Here is a 16,793-nt window from a genome sequence, read left to right as displayed (position 1 = left end):
TTGTCTTTCAAATGAGATTTGAATGGAGGGGCTATCTGTCTTTTTGGTTGGCTGTTAAATATCGCATGATAGTATTAGGAAAAGTAGGAAGTCACTGACATATGCAGAAAGAAGATTAAAGCTGGGAAAAGTTCATCAAGCCCAACCTGTCCTGACATGGTGCAGCACTATCCACTATCAATGCAAGCTACTTAGTCACACAATCACATGTAGGAGAGGCAAGAACTCAGAGGGAAAAAATTAAGGCTGGAAGGAAAAACTGAGGAAAACAAAAACAAAAATTGATGGAAAAGCTCAGCAGATCTGACAGCATCTGTGGTGAGGAAGATAGAGTTAACATTTTGAGTCCGTATGACTCTTCTTCAGAACTCTGAGGAGTTCCTCTCCCATCCATTCTTAATTAGCACTTTTCTTAGATAATATCACCACCTTCAACACCTCTTTGATCCTTTTGTCTGTGACCTCTTTTGATTATCTGCTCCTATCACTGCTTGCTTGTCCCTACAACCACCTCCCCCCCTCAACTTCTCTCTCCCCCCGCCCACCTTAAACCAGCTTATATTTCACCCCTCTCCTAACTACACTCAGTTCTGTTGAAGGATCATGAGGACTCGAAACGTCAACTCTTCTCTTCTCCACCGATGCTGCCAGACCTGCTGAGTTTTTCCAGGTAATTCTGTTTTTGTTTTGGATTTCCAGCATCTGCAGTAGTTTTTTGTTTTTACCTCTCCTAATCCTGTAAATCAAATTACCCAGTGCCCTTTTGAAAGGCTGCAGGCTACCTGTCCTCACCGTACACTTCAGTAATCTGATGTAGGGAACAATGATTTTCTGTGAAAAGAGGCATTTCTGAACATCTAACTCACTTTTTACCTATGTGTTTTATATGTACGCCTCCTAATTCTCCCATCCCTATCCAGCCCAATTGGCTTCTCCAATTGAAAATGACCAATTCTGACAAAGTGTTCACAGCTGAGTATTTTCAGCATTTTCTGTTCTTCTTTCACATTTCCAGCATTTGCAGATTTTGGTTTGAACAGAATTTAACCATTTTCTCACTTTGAAAAGCTCAATCGTATCTCCTCTCGGCTTTCATTTCACTGTTGAAAATATTTCCAATGCATTTTGTCTGTCCTTAAAATTAAGAGCCTAAAGACTGGGTATCATTTTAATCATCCTCCTCTGCACTTTTTCCAGAACCTAGCTAAATTCTGCCATGCATGAGGGTCAAAGCTGGACATATTACTCCATTGCAATAATTACCAACACCTTAACAGACTAAGTATAGAATTTGTAACTTTATATTCCACCGTTGTAACATTATCTAAAACTCTATTTGCTTTCCCAATGGCCTCATCGTACTGCATGAATAGTTTATGACCCCAAGTTCCGACTGTAACTTTGTTCCATTGCATACACAGGCCTGCAATTCCCCTGACATCAATGTCTAATACAACACTTACATGCACAGAAGGCATCTGCCACACACATTCCATTCCCCAAAATTATCCAAAATCAGCCTATTTAATTGTTCCAAGTTCCAAATTCCCAGGCATATTTTTGTACTATCTGTAAAATTGTGAATGTTTCCACTTATGCTCTCATCCAATTGTTAATGATCTGCAGTTCCAGCACAAGGGCCTGGAGGATTCCACTTGTGACATGGGCCCCAGTGGGCTTACTCCCATTAGTTATGGCCCAGGATCTACAGAATTACAACCAATTTCCTACTTTCCAAAACATATATCCAGCAATCCCACAAGGAAAGGTTTTCTGGGACACTGAAGTGCCTAATGTCCACTTCACTGCCTCCATCCACAAACTTGGCCAATTCCTCAAAGAAATCAATCAGGTTAGTGAGGTATGAAGCCATACTGGGATTTTCTAATAAATGCCAGCCGCTCCACCTGGTCATAAATCACATCCCTTCCTGCATCTGTCCTACTGTCTCTCCATGTACTGTCCTCGTCGACCAAGGGTTGCTAATCATAGCTTATTTCATGATTTCACAATGGGCCAAGGCAAGGAGGTAGGCCTCAAGGACTACCTCAGCCAGCACAGGTATTAACCTCACACAGTAGGCGATATGTTGCACCACACTCTAGCAATCTAAGCTCTCTCTATCTGGTCTACAGTGAACAACAAACCTATCAGGCCTTTAATTGTTGGGATCTGATTTATTCTCCTTAAATATTGGGACCACAACTCTTCCCTCAAGTTTATTAAATACATAAGCCAATGATATTTATTTCCTTCAGTACTCTGAGTTCTCCTGGCAAACATCCTCTCCTCAACCAGTACCACCTAAAAGAAAGCAATGGCCTGTTCATTTATCTCATTGCTGTTTATGGAACATTACTCGATTAGCTCCTGCGCTTTACCTACATAATAAAATCACCTGGCTAAAATGTGATTTATTGTATGGCATGCATTTTGATATTTTGGTAAAATGTTAAGTCATATTATATTTGCATTTCTTTGGGAGATTTAAATTCACCAGAATTTTTTCCCCCCATTTACTGTATGATAATCATCAAGTTCAGGACAAATGATGCCAAAACCTTTCATTAAATATTTCTTATATCTAGCAGCCTTACCCCCTGAGAGCTCACTTCAAATGATCTGGATTGTTTCTTCCTTGTGTTTCTTTCAGTGGAATCTTCCCTTTGTTCTGCCTTTTTCAGTCCTTTCATTTTGGTGCAAGGCTCACGTGGGGATGGGGGAGGGGGACTGCTGAATTCTTGCTTGTTCCGAAAGGCATTCACTCCCATCTCAGCTGCGAGGCTATCAAAGTTGACTACAGATTTCACCTCAATGTTTAATGCGTTTTTGTTTGCGTCTGCTTGACCCTGATTCCCCTCATTTTCCTCAACTGGGTGAGTGGACAGGATGTTCCTTTCCTTTTCTCTCATGGGTACCAATGCCGAGTCTGCTACATTGGCTCGAGACCGGCGTTTTGCTGCTATGACGGAGATGCTCTTTGTGCCCGTGACAATCTCTTGCAGCTTGCCTGGACTCTGCTGCCTGTTCACAGTGTAGAATTCTGATTTGCTGCTACTTGCTTCGGATGGTGTGTTGGACTGTCGACTGCGGCTCCGTTCCTTCAAGCTGATCAGACTCTGTTTCTGTCAAGGACAAACAAACAAAACACAGAAGATAAAATTCACTCAGAAGTGACATTTTTACTCACGTTAGACTGGAAGAATCGTTGTTCAATGAACTGTGAAAGAGGCTCCTAAAACTCTATACACTCTCTACTGCTTACAGACAGGGACCCTGATTTATATTAATACATGAAAACTCCTCGCCATCAATTATGTGAGCATCTTGTATTAGTGATAGCTCCAGATTAAGGATGGCACTGCTGACTGCAAACAAAACCATAATTTATTGAACTAGATTGAGTCAGACACTTATCTCAAGCTTATTCAATAGAATCTGAGGAGCAGAACCTAGGCTGAAAGATGTGCCTGCAACACAAAATATGTTGCCTAATTGATAAAATCATAATGCTCTGGGAAGCCACTCACAATAAAACCTTGCCATATGTATAAATTGTCATGAAGATGTGCTTTATGCCAAATAATGATTTTTAATCCACTGGCTGGAAATATGAATTGAACATTTAAAAACAGACTTTTTTCAAAACAGAGACTAAAGTGATTTGAATTCAGAGCCCAAATGGCCAATACCAATTTGCATTACTCTATGTTCCACATTCCAATTCATTGGAGTAGAGTCAGTCCGTCTGCTAAACCCATTAATGACAATGACTTCAGTGGAGTGTGAAGGACCCACTTCTCCTGTCTCATTCGCAAGGCATTTATGGCAATCACCTGAGGTATTCAATTGTTGGAGTTGGACCTTTAACCACTTGGAAAATGGGACCCTTGCTAAGTTAGCTTCCAGACATGAGCTAATCAAGTCACCTTTGGAATACATGAGCAATGCCTTTTTTTGAGTTATCTGGCAGTTGGAGAAGGAAGGTCACATGACAAGCAAACCCTTTGCATGTTGTAAGTCCATGTTTTCTCAGCAGAACTGAGGACAAGCAGTTTAAGGAGAAAACCTAAGTAGGGTCCCCACAACCCACCTGCTTGGATAACCTTAAGGCCAGAAAAATTTAGCAGGGTTAGGAGTGGCCAGGCCTCTCACTACACGAGAGATGCATCCTGATACTGTGTGAGGAGAAAATCTGGGCTCTGATTTTCCTCTGTACCGTAACTGTCTGTTCTGCTATCAATTTTGCTTCTGATAGAAGTTTTCCTGAATATTGCCAAAATACCAACCCTTTCCAGTCTGGATGCCACGTGACCCTGGGATTCAATGCTGGGACTATCTGGTTTTGAAGCAATCATTCCCTGCATTGCATGAGTGAATTGACAGTGGCACAAGAACATTCTTTCCTCTGACAGTCACAACAGTTTGCTGACTGTGACCACCCAGGGACACCCTCCTGCAGACTGAGATTTCGTAAAAGAATCCAAGCCAAATATACAGTCTCCCAAAGAACAATCAACTCAGCCGTCTACACCTTTAATTCAGAAGCATCGAGACCATCAAACTTAGCCTGAAGCTAGCCAAGTCACCAAACTACAGGCTGTATATTCTTTTTAATGAATTCTAATTTGACCAACCTATCCTTCCCCACTCTGTAGCCTGTGTTTGTGTGTAAGTGAACTGCGCCTGTATGGCTAGGATTTTATTGATGGCGGGCGGGCTGGATGGGAATGGGTGCGGAGCCGATCGCCACCCATGATCGGCTGCCTGCTGCCATTTTACGCAGGCGGACCAATTAAGGCCCGTCCAGTGTAACACACGCCCGGTCAGCGCTACCTATGCGGGTGGGGGGAGGAGGGAGAGTCGGGGTCCTGTGCTGTGTCGTGCATGTGGGCAAAAGAGCGCAGCAACCTCCTGAGGCACTGAGCTGCCTCGGAAAGATTGAATCGATTATAAAACATTTTAATAAATGAAGTAAAAATTTATTTAAACATGCCCCCTCATGTGACAGTGTCACATGAACTGGGACATGTTTGTGAAGCTGAGAAAGTTTATTTATTTATTTTATGAAAGCTTCAGGAAACCTCATCCCGCCTGTGGATGTGGGAAAATGTGAAATTGTCCATTTTGGCAGGAAGGATAAAAGAGAAGTATATTATATAAATGGTGAGAGTTTGCAGAGCTCTGAGATGCAGAAGGATCTGGGTGTCCTGGTGCATGAATCACAAAAAGATAGTATGCAGGTACAACAAGTAATTAGCAAAGCTCATTGAATTTTATTGTTTATTGTGAAGGGAATTGAATACAAAAATAGAGAGGTTATGGTTCAGCTATACAGGACATTAGTGAGACCACACCTGGAGTACTGTGTACAGTATTGGTCTCCTTATTCAAGGAGAGATATAAATGCATTGGAAGCAGTTCAGAGAAGGTTTACTAGATTAATACCTGGAATAGGCAGGTTGTCTTATGAGGAAAGGCTGGACAGGCTAGGCTTGTATCCGTTGGAGTTTAGAAGAGTAAGAGGCAACTTGATTGAAACACATAAGATCCTGAGGGGTCTTGGCAGGGTGGATGTGGAGAGGATATTTCCTCTTCTTGCAGAATCTAGAACTCGGGGTCACTATTTAAAAATAACGGGTCGGCTATTTAAGACAGAGATGAGGAGAAATGTTTTTCTCTCAGAGGGCCTTGGGTCTTTGGAATTCATTTCCTCAAAAGTCAATGGAAGTTGAGTCTTTGGGCATAAAATAGTGCTCGATGATGTTGGGCGAGTGTTCCGATGTCATCGCGCACTTGCGCGATACTTCAGTCGGCGGGCACGCACGAGAGTCAGCAGCGCGCCTGCCAGCAATTAAGCGGCCTATTAAGACCCTTAATCAATTAGTTTGAACAGATTTTTCGCTGCCTGTCCAACCTTATGCTTGGCGGGCGGGCGAATCGGCCAGGCGGCCTTTTGATTTTTTTAGCAAACCTCATCCATGGGCGAGATGGGGTTTCCACAGTTAAATAAAAAAATAAAGATACATTTTTGGGCAGAATTTTTATTCTGTCCATGTTATTGTGAGTGAGTCCCATGTTGGGACATCTCTTCAGATTTTAAAAATCTTTATTTCTGATTTTAAAATCGTTCAGCTCCCTGAGGCAGCTCCCAGGCTCCAGGGAGCTTTCAGTGCATGCTCCCCTGCGCATGCACAGACTTTTGCACTCACCCTCCTCCTGCCCCCACCCCGGCAGCGCTGAGCTTCTCAGCGTGTCTTTCATGCTGGGTGGCCGTTAATTGGCCAGCCAGTGTGAAATCACAGTCACGGGCGGCGGGCCATTTCCCGGCCGCTCCTGGGCCCACCCGACAACCTGAAAATCCTGCCCTTTGAATATTTTTAAGGCAGGGGTAGATAGATTCTTGATAAGCAAGGTGGGTGGGTGAAAGGTTATTGGGGGGGGGGGGGGGGGGGGGGGTAGGTGGGAATACGGAGATGAGGTTATAATCAGATCGGACGATCTTCTTAAAGAGGCTCGAGGGGCCGAGTGGCCTACTCCTGCTCCTAATTCGTATGTTCGTATACCTATCACTGTGTAGTATTGAACTTCTGAGCTGCTGGTTAATTTGTTTTAATTTTGTTGAAAAGTTTTAAACTTCTTATCTAGGCCGATGCAATCAAATGAATTGTGGTAGATTGCATCAGTTATGTTCCCTTTAAACTTTGATTCTGCCCTGTCTCCGCATCACCCACACCCTGTCCTTTCATCTCTCCACCTTTTCTCCACTTTACCCAGAACCTATTATTTCTCCAACTTGCCAATGGCCTAGTTTGCCTCCACTTTGCCGGAACCTATCTTTCCCCACCTCCTTCATGCCCTGCCTCCACCTTCCCAGTGCCCTGTGTTCCTCCTGCCCCTGCAATATAATTCTGTGATGTCTTTCTATTCTTGAAGCACAGTGTTGTCTCTATCACCCCCCCATGCCACCTCCATCTGACTCTAGGAGAAAGTGCAGCTGTCAACTGTCTAATAGGATAACAGAAAGGAAAATTGGAGGGAAAAGCAGAAATAGTAAAAAGGATTAAACCTTTTCTTTAAAATTATCTGCAGATAAAACAAACAAGTCTGCTGAAAACTCACCTTAACAATGCAATTCATGTCAAATGCATAATGGTGTTAACAGTGCCTTAATTACTTGAATTATTTACAAGTTTCACTGCAGAGAAAGTTTATTAGAAAATAATAGCAGGTTCTTTCTTGCCGAAGCTGAGCTAACAATGCCTCAATTAGTCTTCAGCTTGTGAGAAGGGGCCACGTGCTAATATATTGTGCACCGATAACATCTCTGCACATAAAGGCAAGTCCTTGAATAGGAGTGAAACAAGTGAGACGTTGTAGGATATTCTCTGACCAGCACACTCTTCTCATGCAAACACATGAGCAAATGATGTCCATCTGTACACGTTCAGGTGATTCTAAGCAGATTAACTCGTATGGTTGAAAAAAAATGGGCTGAGGGAATTTATGAGTGAGTTAAATATTTAGGTGAGAATAGCGCAAGTTGGAAAATACACCCCTTGATAAGTTCTCCTGCTCCTGTGCCAGACATGCATTCGATTGTCTGGGTGCAGTGAATAAAGTTCCTGCAAAGATACCCATCTCTATTTTCTGTGTATTCATTCAAATGGATATAAATTTGGCGGGAAAACTGTGTCACATACATGGGGGAAAATTTTCCCCCTCTTTGGGGGGGAAGTGCAGGAGCGGGCGTGCCTCCAATCGGCGCCCCCGATTGGGGCTGCACCGCCATTTTACGTGGGCGGGCCAATTAAGGCCCGCCCAGCGTGAAGTCCACTAGGAAGCGCTATGCGCTCCCTGTGCAGGCGGGGGGGATTCCTTCAGCCGGGTGTGAGCTCATTCGCGCATGCGTGCGGAAGAGCGCACTGATCTCCCTGAGGCTAAGTGCTGCCTCAGGGAGATCCAGCTCCGAATTAAAATTTGCAAAACAAATGATAGAAAAATTTCCCTGACATGTTCCCTCATGTGACACTGTCACATGAGTTGGGACATGTCCATAACTTTTATCGAAACCTTTACTAAAAATTCAAATAACCTTATGAAGCCTCATCCCACCCGTGGATGAGGTTTCATGCTTTTTCTGAAGCCCGCCAGGGTCCCCGGCCTGCCCTCCAACCTTAAGGTTGGACGGGCAGGTCCATTAATGACTTTAATTAGTTTATCAATGGCCTCAATAGGTCGTTGACAGGTTGGTGGGTGCACAGCTGATTCGGCTGCGCCCCCGCCGACTTGAAAATGGAAGTGATGCGGGGTGACAGCGGGAGTTCCGCCCCGCCCCACTCACGACCGGAAGATCCTGCCCATGAAATACTCCCCAGCTGGTTTTCTTCTATTCACTGTTCCCAGGAGATCCAATAGGTCACGAACAGGAAAATCTGCTTCCCCGTATCATAAAAGCAAGAGGGGTAATACGAAGATCCAAAGCGCACAGTGAGAAACGATGCTTGTGGGGAGTGCAGCTTGGAAACTCATGGCTGGGATTTTCTCGTCTCACCCGCTGCAGGACCAGAAATTCCTGCCCAAAGTTAATGGACCTTTGGCTGGTCCATCAAATTTTCCATCCCGCCCGCAATGATGCCCATTGTGGGTGGACTGGAAAATCCCGGCCACAGACTGCGTGCCCGCAATTTTCCATGATGCATTCCTTGTGGAACCCACTCCCGCTGGGAGTGCGAGAATGTGGAATGTCCCAAATAAGAGGCGTCAATGTTTTTGAGGCTTCAGTCTAACCTTGGTGAATGGTGCAGTGAACACTTAAGCACCTAAAAGTGACTTAAGAGATCAGGAAATGTTAAAAAATCATTTTTGCAAACTGAACAAATGAACCAGCTGCATAGGATGCGAGGCAAACCTGCTTGACCCTTTGTTTGTGCCGCGTTGTCCGATCTCAGCTGGGGGTAGTTCTAGAGCACTATTATTGACCTGTGTTACTAGGCTACAGAGCGAAAAAGCAAACCTCCTGAACCCAACCCAGGGATCCCTGTGTGCCCATCAGTGGAGGACAGAATCAGGTTTGCCTTTGCAATTGTTTGAAAAGCTGCTGATATCTTATGTTCAGGCTCAGACACGAAGATTAGAAAGGTACCAGAGAGGGAGCTGCTGGAGATAGTGAAACAGCGAGGCAGGCGACTTTTCCCAGATTCTTTAGCTGTGGAAATGCTGTGGAGGTAATGTTCCCTCTAAGCTGCGCTGGTGTGTGGCCATGCAGCAATGTGGAGCATAATACATGGGGAACAAACAGGCCGAACACATTCAACATTCTCTTTACGATGCACACAGGCATGACTGCGTGACAGTCTTAAAGAAACCACACAATACAACAAGCTGGATGTGCACAGGACACATACATTTGAAGGAGATAAAGGCAAAATACTCCGGGTGCTGGAAATCTGAAACAAAAACAAAAAATGCTGGAAAATCTCAGCAGGTCTGACAGCATCTGTGGAGAGAAAGACAGAGTTAACATTTCGAGTCCGTATGACTCTTCTTCAGAGCTCTGAAGAAGAGTCATACGGGATCGAAACGTTAACTCTGTCTTTCTCTCCACATTTGACGGAGCATTGTTCTGAGGTGGCCAAGATGGGATCTTGATCTGCAGCATTGGTTTGGGACATGGTGGCATAGTGGTAATGTCACTGGACTTGCTAATGCTTGGGGAACATGGGTGCAAACCCCACGACAGCAGCCGGTGGGATTTTAATTCAGTTAATAAATCTGGAATTGAAAGCTAGTCTCAGTAATGGTGAACAAGCCATCATTGATTGTGGCCCTTTAGGGAAGTATCCCGGCTGTCTTTACCCAGTCTGCCCTACATGTGACTCCAGACCCACAGCAATGTGATTGACTCTTAACTGCCTAGTTAAGTTCAGATGAGTGCACAGTTCAAGGACAATTAGGGATGGGCAACAAATGCAGGTCTTGCCAGTGACACCCACATCCCATGAAAGAATAAAGAAAAAAATAGCTTAGTGCAAGACGCCATCTTAGTGGGGAAGTTGAAGCGCGTGCTGGGAATAATTGTCAAGGGGTTGGTTGCTACTTAAATTGCCTTAAAGGTGGCATTTTGGTGGATAGCACTTGAACTAACACCGAAATAAAAACAGAAAATGCTGTGAATACTCAGCAGGTCAGGCAGCATCTGCTGAGAGAGAGGACAACATTTCAGGTCTGTGACCTTTCATTAGACCCGAAACGTTAACTCTGTTTCTCTCTCCACAGATGCTGCCTGATCTGCTGAGTGTTTCCAGCATTTTCTGTTTACATTTCAGATTTCCAGTATCTGCAGTATTTTGCTCTTGAGCTAACGCTGTCTCCTGACAGCGACAGATTGATTGGGAGCAAACAGATTGCTGAGGAATTTGAACGCTACTTAAATGTATATCGCTGTCCACTTGGTGAAGGCTCAAAGAGAACTTTAGAAACACATAGGGAGATTACTACCATTATAATGTTGGACACATATGTAGGCTGAATGGCCTACTCCTGCTCCTATGTATGAGTAGATGGAATAGAAGGAGGAAATGCTGGAAACACACAGCAGTTCAAGTAGTATCTGGGAGAGAGAAACAGACTCAAATGACCTGAATCTTAGCCCAGAGGCTCATTCCATGTGGGTGGGCTGTTTAGAGAACAGGAATCCCAGAAGTCCAGATTTCCCAATCATCCTGCAAACCCCAGCGAGCCTGATTAACAGACTGGAGGCGTGGCAGACAGGAAACCCTATAGCGCAAGCTGCAGCCAAAAGAGGAGGTAGTGCTTGTGAGATGGTGGGGGAGATTGTAGAGAGGAGAGGGCTCCAATCCTGGGGGGATTGATCGCGTGATGAAGAATGGTCCTTTGATGGTGTTGATGGTGTTGGGGGGTGCCAGGGGGGGGATCCAATTGCAGAGTGGGGGTTTTATGGTGGTCAGTGGGAGTAAAAGGTGACAGGGAGGCAGGGGTCAGAAGACGGTCTGAGGGAGCAGTTGATGGTCAGGATAAAGGTCTGCCAGTGGTTAGCTGGGGCAGTGGGGTGGATGGTGGTTTCTGATGGCGGTTGGAACTGAGGTGCAGTCTCAGGAACTTTACATACTTTTGGGACAGGATCTTTCCCCTGTTGTGGGGAAGTTGAAGTGCGGGCGCGCGGAGACACGCCTCCGAATGGTGCCCCTGATTGGGGGCACACCACCATTTTATGTGGGCAGGCCAATTAAGGCTCGTCCAGCGTGACGTCCACATGGAAGCGCTATGCATTTCCTGTGCAGGCGGGAGGGAATCCCTAAACCCAAGAGTGCGCTCTATCGCGCATGCACATGAAAGAGCGCACTCATCGCCCTGAGGATAAGAGCTGCCTCAGGGAGATCGGTTCTAATGTACAAATTATTAAAAATAGAAAACAAAATTCTCTGACATGTCCCCTCATGTGACACTGTCACATGAGTTGGGACATGCCCATAACTTTTTAAAAAACTTTAATTAAATTTTTTAAAACCTACATGAAACCTCATCCCGCCCATGGATGAGGTTTCATGCTTTTTCTAATTCCCGCCAGGGCTCCTGGCCTGCCCGCCAACCTTAAGCTTGGACGGGCTGGTCTATTCATTACTTAAATGACTCTGTCAATGGCCTCAATTGACCATTGACAGGTCGGCGGGTGCACAGCTGATTCTGCTGCGCCCCCGCCTTCCTGAAAATTTAAATGGGGCGTGATGATGTCGGGAGTTCTGCCTGCCCCGCCCCCCGCTCACCGACCGGGAAATCCTGCCCTTGAATTAGACAAAGGTCACAGCCACACAGGCCACCATTGTGAAGGGGGAAGCCCCTCCTCAGAGCAGTCAGCAGCCACTGTTGTGGCGAGGAAGGTTGGGGGGAGAGGCTTAAAGATAGCCTGGAGTATTGGTGCCAGGAGGCTGCCTTCAAGCAGCTGCAATACTGTGGATGCCAGAAGGGAACTGGAAAATTCCAGTGGGTTTCTGATCCATGGCCTTAATTGGCCTGTTAGTTAGTTAGCTTAATAAGCTGCCTACTCTCCACTTGCATTCTTCCCCTGATCACGCCTCCAACAAAATGGCTCAGGAGCAGGATGGTGCTGGCTAACTGCCCAGCCAGTGATGTGAAACTATGCACCCACCCACCTCCATTCCCACTCCCACACTGAGGCAAAAAGTCTGCACTAGATTCAGTCCAAGGCCAGGAAACTGACCAGACCAGATCAATGTTGGTTGTGGATCCTTCCTGATTTAAGGCATGTTTCACCTGACTCACATAAGTGATGTACTGAGGGAGTGCTGCACTGTTGGAAGCGCCATCTTTCAGATGAGATGTTAAACCGAGGCCCCATCCGCCTGCTCGGGCGGATGTGAAAGATCCCATGACACTATTTCGAAGAAGAGCAGGGGAGTTATCCCTGGTGTCCTGGCCAATATTCATCCCTCAAGCAACATCATGAAAAATCATATGACCTGGTCGCTGTGGTCCGAGGAGTGGGGGGGTGTTGGGTGGGGGGGGGGGGGGGAGTTGAGGGGTTGGTCATGTGGGTGCTGCTGGTGGTCGGGGGTGGGCGGGCAGTGGGCGCTTGGTGGGGGCAGGCTTGTGGTTGGGAGGTAATTGGGTGGTCAGGGCATAGTCAGGCATGGGGATTAGTTGGGAGGGGTAGGGGCTAATCGAGGGGTGGGAGGATCATCATTGGGTGGTCAGAGAGGGTTGGGTGATCAGGGAACAGTCAATGGGTTAGGAGGGCTGTCAAGAGGTGGGGTATAGTCAGAGTGGAGGGTTAGCTGGTGGGGTAGGGCGCTAGCTAGAGGTGGGAGGGTCATCAGGTGGTCAGGGAGGGTTGGGGTGGTCAGGGAGGCTCGGGGGATAGTCGGGGGGTCGGGAGGGTTGTCAGGGGGTGGGGTGTATTCGGGGGTGGGGTTTAGCTGGGGGGACACTAGTCAGGGATAGGAGAGTCATCGGGTGGTCAGGGGACGTCAGGGGTAGATGGGAGGTTGGGAAGATTGACGGGGGTGGGGCGGGGGGGAGTCCAGTGGGGGAGTCAATAGAATAGTTATGCAGGAGTTAGAACTGGTTTTAATCCAGTGACTTTACCTGGATAACTATTCTGCTAAGTAAGTAAGGATAATTGCCCAATGGAAGTTAAAAGTTCCCGAGCAATTCCCATGTAGACAGTACGTGGGGACTTCCGAGGCGTTCCCCAGCGCATTTTCCGGGGCACCTCTGGGGTACAAGCACCCAGAGAACGGAAGATCTAGGCCACAATCACGTTTCTGTTGTGTGAGCTTGCTGTGCACAAATTGGCTGCTGTGTTTCCTACACTGCAATAGTGACTACACTTCAAATGTACTTCATTTGCTGTGAAGAACTTTGAGATGTCCTGTCACTGTGGAAAGAATTAGATCAATGCAAGTTTTTCTTCCTTTCTTCTCACCCAGCACATTAAGTTCAAGTTCCCCCAGTTAATTCTGTTTCTCTCTTCACAGATGCTACCTGAGCACTTTAGACTTTCCAGAATTTTCTGTTTTTATTTCAGATTTCTAATATCGGCCATATTTTGCTTTCATCTTTATGATTAGATGGTCTCCTACTAACCTGCAGCAACAGTGGTCCAGCTAGACGGATGGGGGGCGGTGTTAGAGTTGACAATGGTTTCATGTACCGTGACTGTGCAGTGGCTTTAAACACCTTATTGGTATCACTGTAAAAAAACATGCGTTTAATATGTTACAGTTTTCATCATAAAACTGGAAGTATACACACCGTCACAGAATAAACTGGATGCATTCTGTCTTTTTTATGTTCAATTAAGTTACTTTTATCCAGCCTGCTAACTCCAGCCCTGGTTTCGCTCATACTCTATTTCATTGAAGGATTGATACGAATGAAGGGAAAAGACATGACCGTGTTTTCTTAAAGCAGAATCTCTCCTGTTTACACAGCCAGGAAGGTAATGCAGTGAAGGGAAGAAGTGTGGTCGCAAATGCGGGCTAAACCTAAATCTTTGAGCTGACTTGATAATGTGTGGAAGGTTCCAGAAAGTCCAGCCCGCCAATGTGAAGACTGCCTTGTTGGGCTGTACGGGGAGGCTGAGACTCCTTAAAGCTCTCACAATGTGGTGGATCTGACCTACATGTTGCAAGGTGCGCTGTAGTTCCTCTTTGCTGTCAGCAATATTCTGCAGTCCAGACACTGCAAGAACTCCCGCTAAGAGGGATTTTGATACCTCTGCCTTCACTAACGTTGCAATTGTTGACTTCATGGAATGTCCATCAGTCATAATCCTGTAAAGTAATTGCAACAGGAGTTTGAGCAGTATCCTTATCCTGGGAGGACAAAAGATTGGTCTGGAATCCCCAGGAATTTGAAGATCAATCTCCAGGACACTGCTGTGTGCAACCTTGGAGAAAAACCATTGGGACATTAAAACAAGATTGTTTTCTTTTGTCATTTTCTTACAACATTTCTCTTTACCAGATATAAAAATATTGAAAATGGGTGGAGAAGGCTGTTTGGCTGACAGTCAAGCATCATCCAATTGGGGTAATGAGTCTTTTTGCTTTCCAATTGGTGTGGGAAGGCCGTGCGTTACAATGGTGGATGTGTTGGCCAATGAATGGATGGGGGCAAGTCATGTGATGAAACCTCAGGAATACATTTAATCATAGTTTGCAACCCTAAACAGGAGTGATTGGTTTTGCACAACCTTTTTGCTCACTCATTTGGAAATATATGCAGATAAATTATGCAGAAGGTGACCGTGTGTAATCTGGGCTGCACCATCTGCAATTTGGGGGATAAACACACTTTGTGGCTTAAATTATTCAGTAAGAAATATAAACAGAATGAAGTGGAATACGGTTTGTGATTTTAAAATCTTAGCAGTATTCACTTTGATGGATTTGACAACAGCAATGTAAACTGGAACAAAAAAGCACAAAACATTGAAAGAGGAAAAAACAATCTAGACGTGGTAAAGGACCTCTAGTATGCATCAATTATCTTTTCAAAGATTGCAATCAAATTTCTATTCAAATAAACACAATAGAGAAGCTATTTCCCACCTCCCCACTGTAGGCTGCTTCGCTGTCTGGTTTATGTTCCTGTTGGTTTGAATAGAAATCATGACAATTATTATGGAAAAAAATTCCTGCATTGTTACCTGTCATGATCAGGGAGTATTGGAGGCAGTGAGTCCTTGACCCGGGCATGAAGCAGTTTTCTGTTCTCATGAACTGTCCTTGGCCTTATATCATCTTTGTTTCCATCCAGTGCCAACACATAATCTTCTAGGTTCAGCTGACGGGCAACGTTCAGAAGTGTGCGATCCTGTCGGATACACAATAAGGAAGTGCAGAACGTAACTGCAAGTATGTGTCTGCAATTTTATAAACCTCAGTGTCATTTAATCCAGGAAGCACAGAACGAGCACAGCCAGAAAACAGTCAGAGCCATCCTCTGTGCTATTGAGTGGAAAATGGGGTTTACAGATTCAGGTCTGTCTTGGGTTCAGTTGCATCAACTATTCTGTGAACTGAACATTTTGTGGTGACTGCCGCTGCCCATACCTACTTAAATCAACAGAGAGACCTAGAGGGCATAACGTATCTTTTTTTGTGATTGGGACTATTGCTAAGCCTTTCACATGTGTGTTTCTCCAATCTGTCTGAAAACAGCCATTACCAGAGGAGACAGGTCTTGGAAGCACTGAGTGGCTTTATTCCACAGTAAGGTGAAAGTCGACAGCCTTGATCAGAATCCCTCAGCTCAACTGGTACAACAACAACATGCATTCTTGTAGTATCCTTCATGTAGAAAAAGTTCCCAAGGTGCTTCGTAGTCATGCAGTCGACAGGAATCCAGACAAAGTGAAAGAAAGAGATATTAGGAGGGTGACTAAAAGCTTGGTCAAAAAGTTGGCTTTTCAGGAGGTGAAGAGGCCTAGGAAGGAATTTTCAGATGCTAAGGGCCTACACAGCTGAAGATATGGCTGTGAAAGATGGAGTGAAGGTATTTGAAATTAACAAAGTTGGAAGAATGCAGAGTTCTTGGTTTGTTGTAGGTCTAGAGTAGGTTCCAGAGTTAGGGAGGGCCCTATGAAGGGATTTGAACACAGGGTGACGTTTGAGCTACTGGGGGCCCCGAGAGAATGTGAGCCATGTGAGCGGGGTAATGGGTAAGTGGGGCTTGCTGCTGAATCGGATACAAGCAGCAGAGTTTTGGATGAGTGGAAGATTACTGAGGGTGGAGGACTGGAGACCAGCAAGGAGTGAGTTGGAATAGCCTGGAGAGAATGGGAAAGTCATGGATGAGGGTCAGATAGGCTGAAAAAATAAGAGTTGCATCAGAGAGAATTCAAAACTTAGACTTGCATGCTCTTTTATTGACACTTGGGATGTGGGAATCACTGGCAAGGCCAGCACTTATTGTCCATCCCCAATTGTCACTGAGAGGGTGGTGCTGAGCCATCTTTTTAAACTGCAGTCCATGTGATGTAGGTACATCCACGATGATTCTTACTTGACATTTTTTTTACAAACCTGATACAACTGAGTGGCTTGCTGGGCTTTTTATTTATTCTTTCATGGGATGTGGGCATTGCTGGCAAGGCTAGCATTTGTTGCCAATCCCTAATTGCCCTTGAACAGAGTGGCCATTTCAGAGGGCAGTTAAGAGTCAACCACATTGCTGTGAGTCTGGAGTCACATGTAGGGCAGGCCGGGTAAGGACGGCAGGTTTCCTTCCCTAAAGGGCATTATTAC

At 45.4% G+C, this 16,793-nt stretch overlaps 1 protein-coding gene across 4 annotated transcripts in view; it reads right to left on the bottom strand.

The window, feature by feature from the left end:
* Positions 1-16,793, bottom strand: part of LOC144690838 (kinesin-like protein KIF19) — a 182,090-nt gene that overhangs the window by 18,371 nt on the left and 146,926 nt on the right. For all 4 annotated transcript variants that reach the window (XM_078558678.1, XM_078558679.1, XM_078558680.1 and 1 more), the window contains 3 exons: positions 15,194-15,360; positions 13,627-13,732; positions 2,598-3,125 (listed from right to left, as the gene is read on the bottom strand). In XM_078558678.1, the coding sequence (XP_078414804.1) occupies positions 2,598-3,125; positions 13,627-13,732; positions 15,194-15,360 (801 nt within the window). The remainder of the gene's footprint in view (positions 1-2,597; positions 3,126-13,626; positions 13,733-15,193; positions 15,361-16,793) is intronic.

This window comes from Cetorhinus maximus, chromosome 15 (assembly GCF_964194155.1).
Source record: "Cetorhinus maximus chromosome 15, sCetMax3.hap1.1, whole genome shotgun sequence".
NCBI classification, from domain to species: domain Eukaryota; kingdom Metazoa; phylum Chordata; class Chondrichthyes; order Lamniformes; family Cetorhinidae; genus Cetorhinus; species Cetorhinus maximus.
This window is presented reverse-complemented; position numbering and strand designations above follow the sequence as displayed.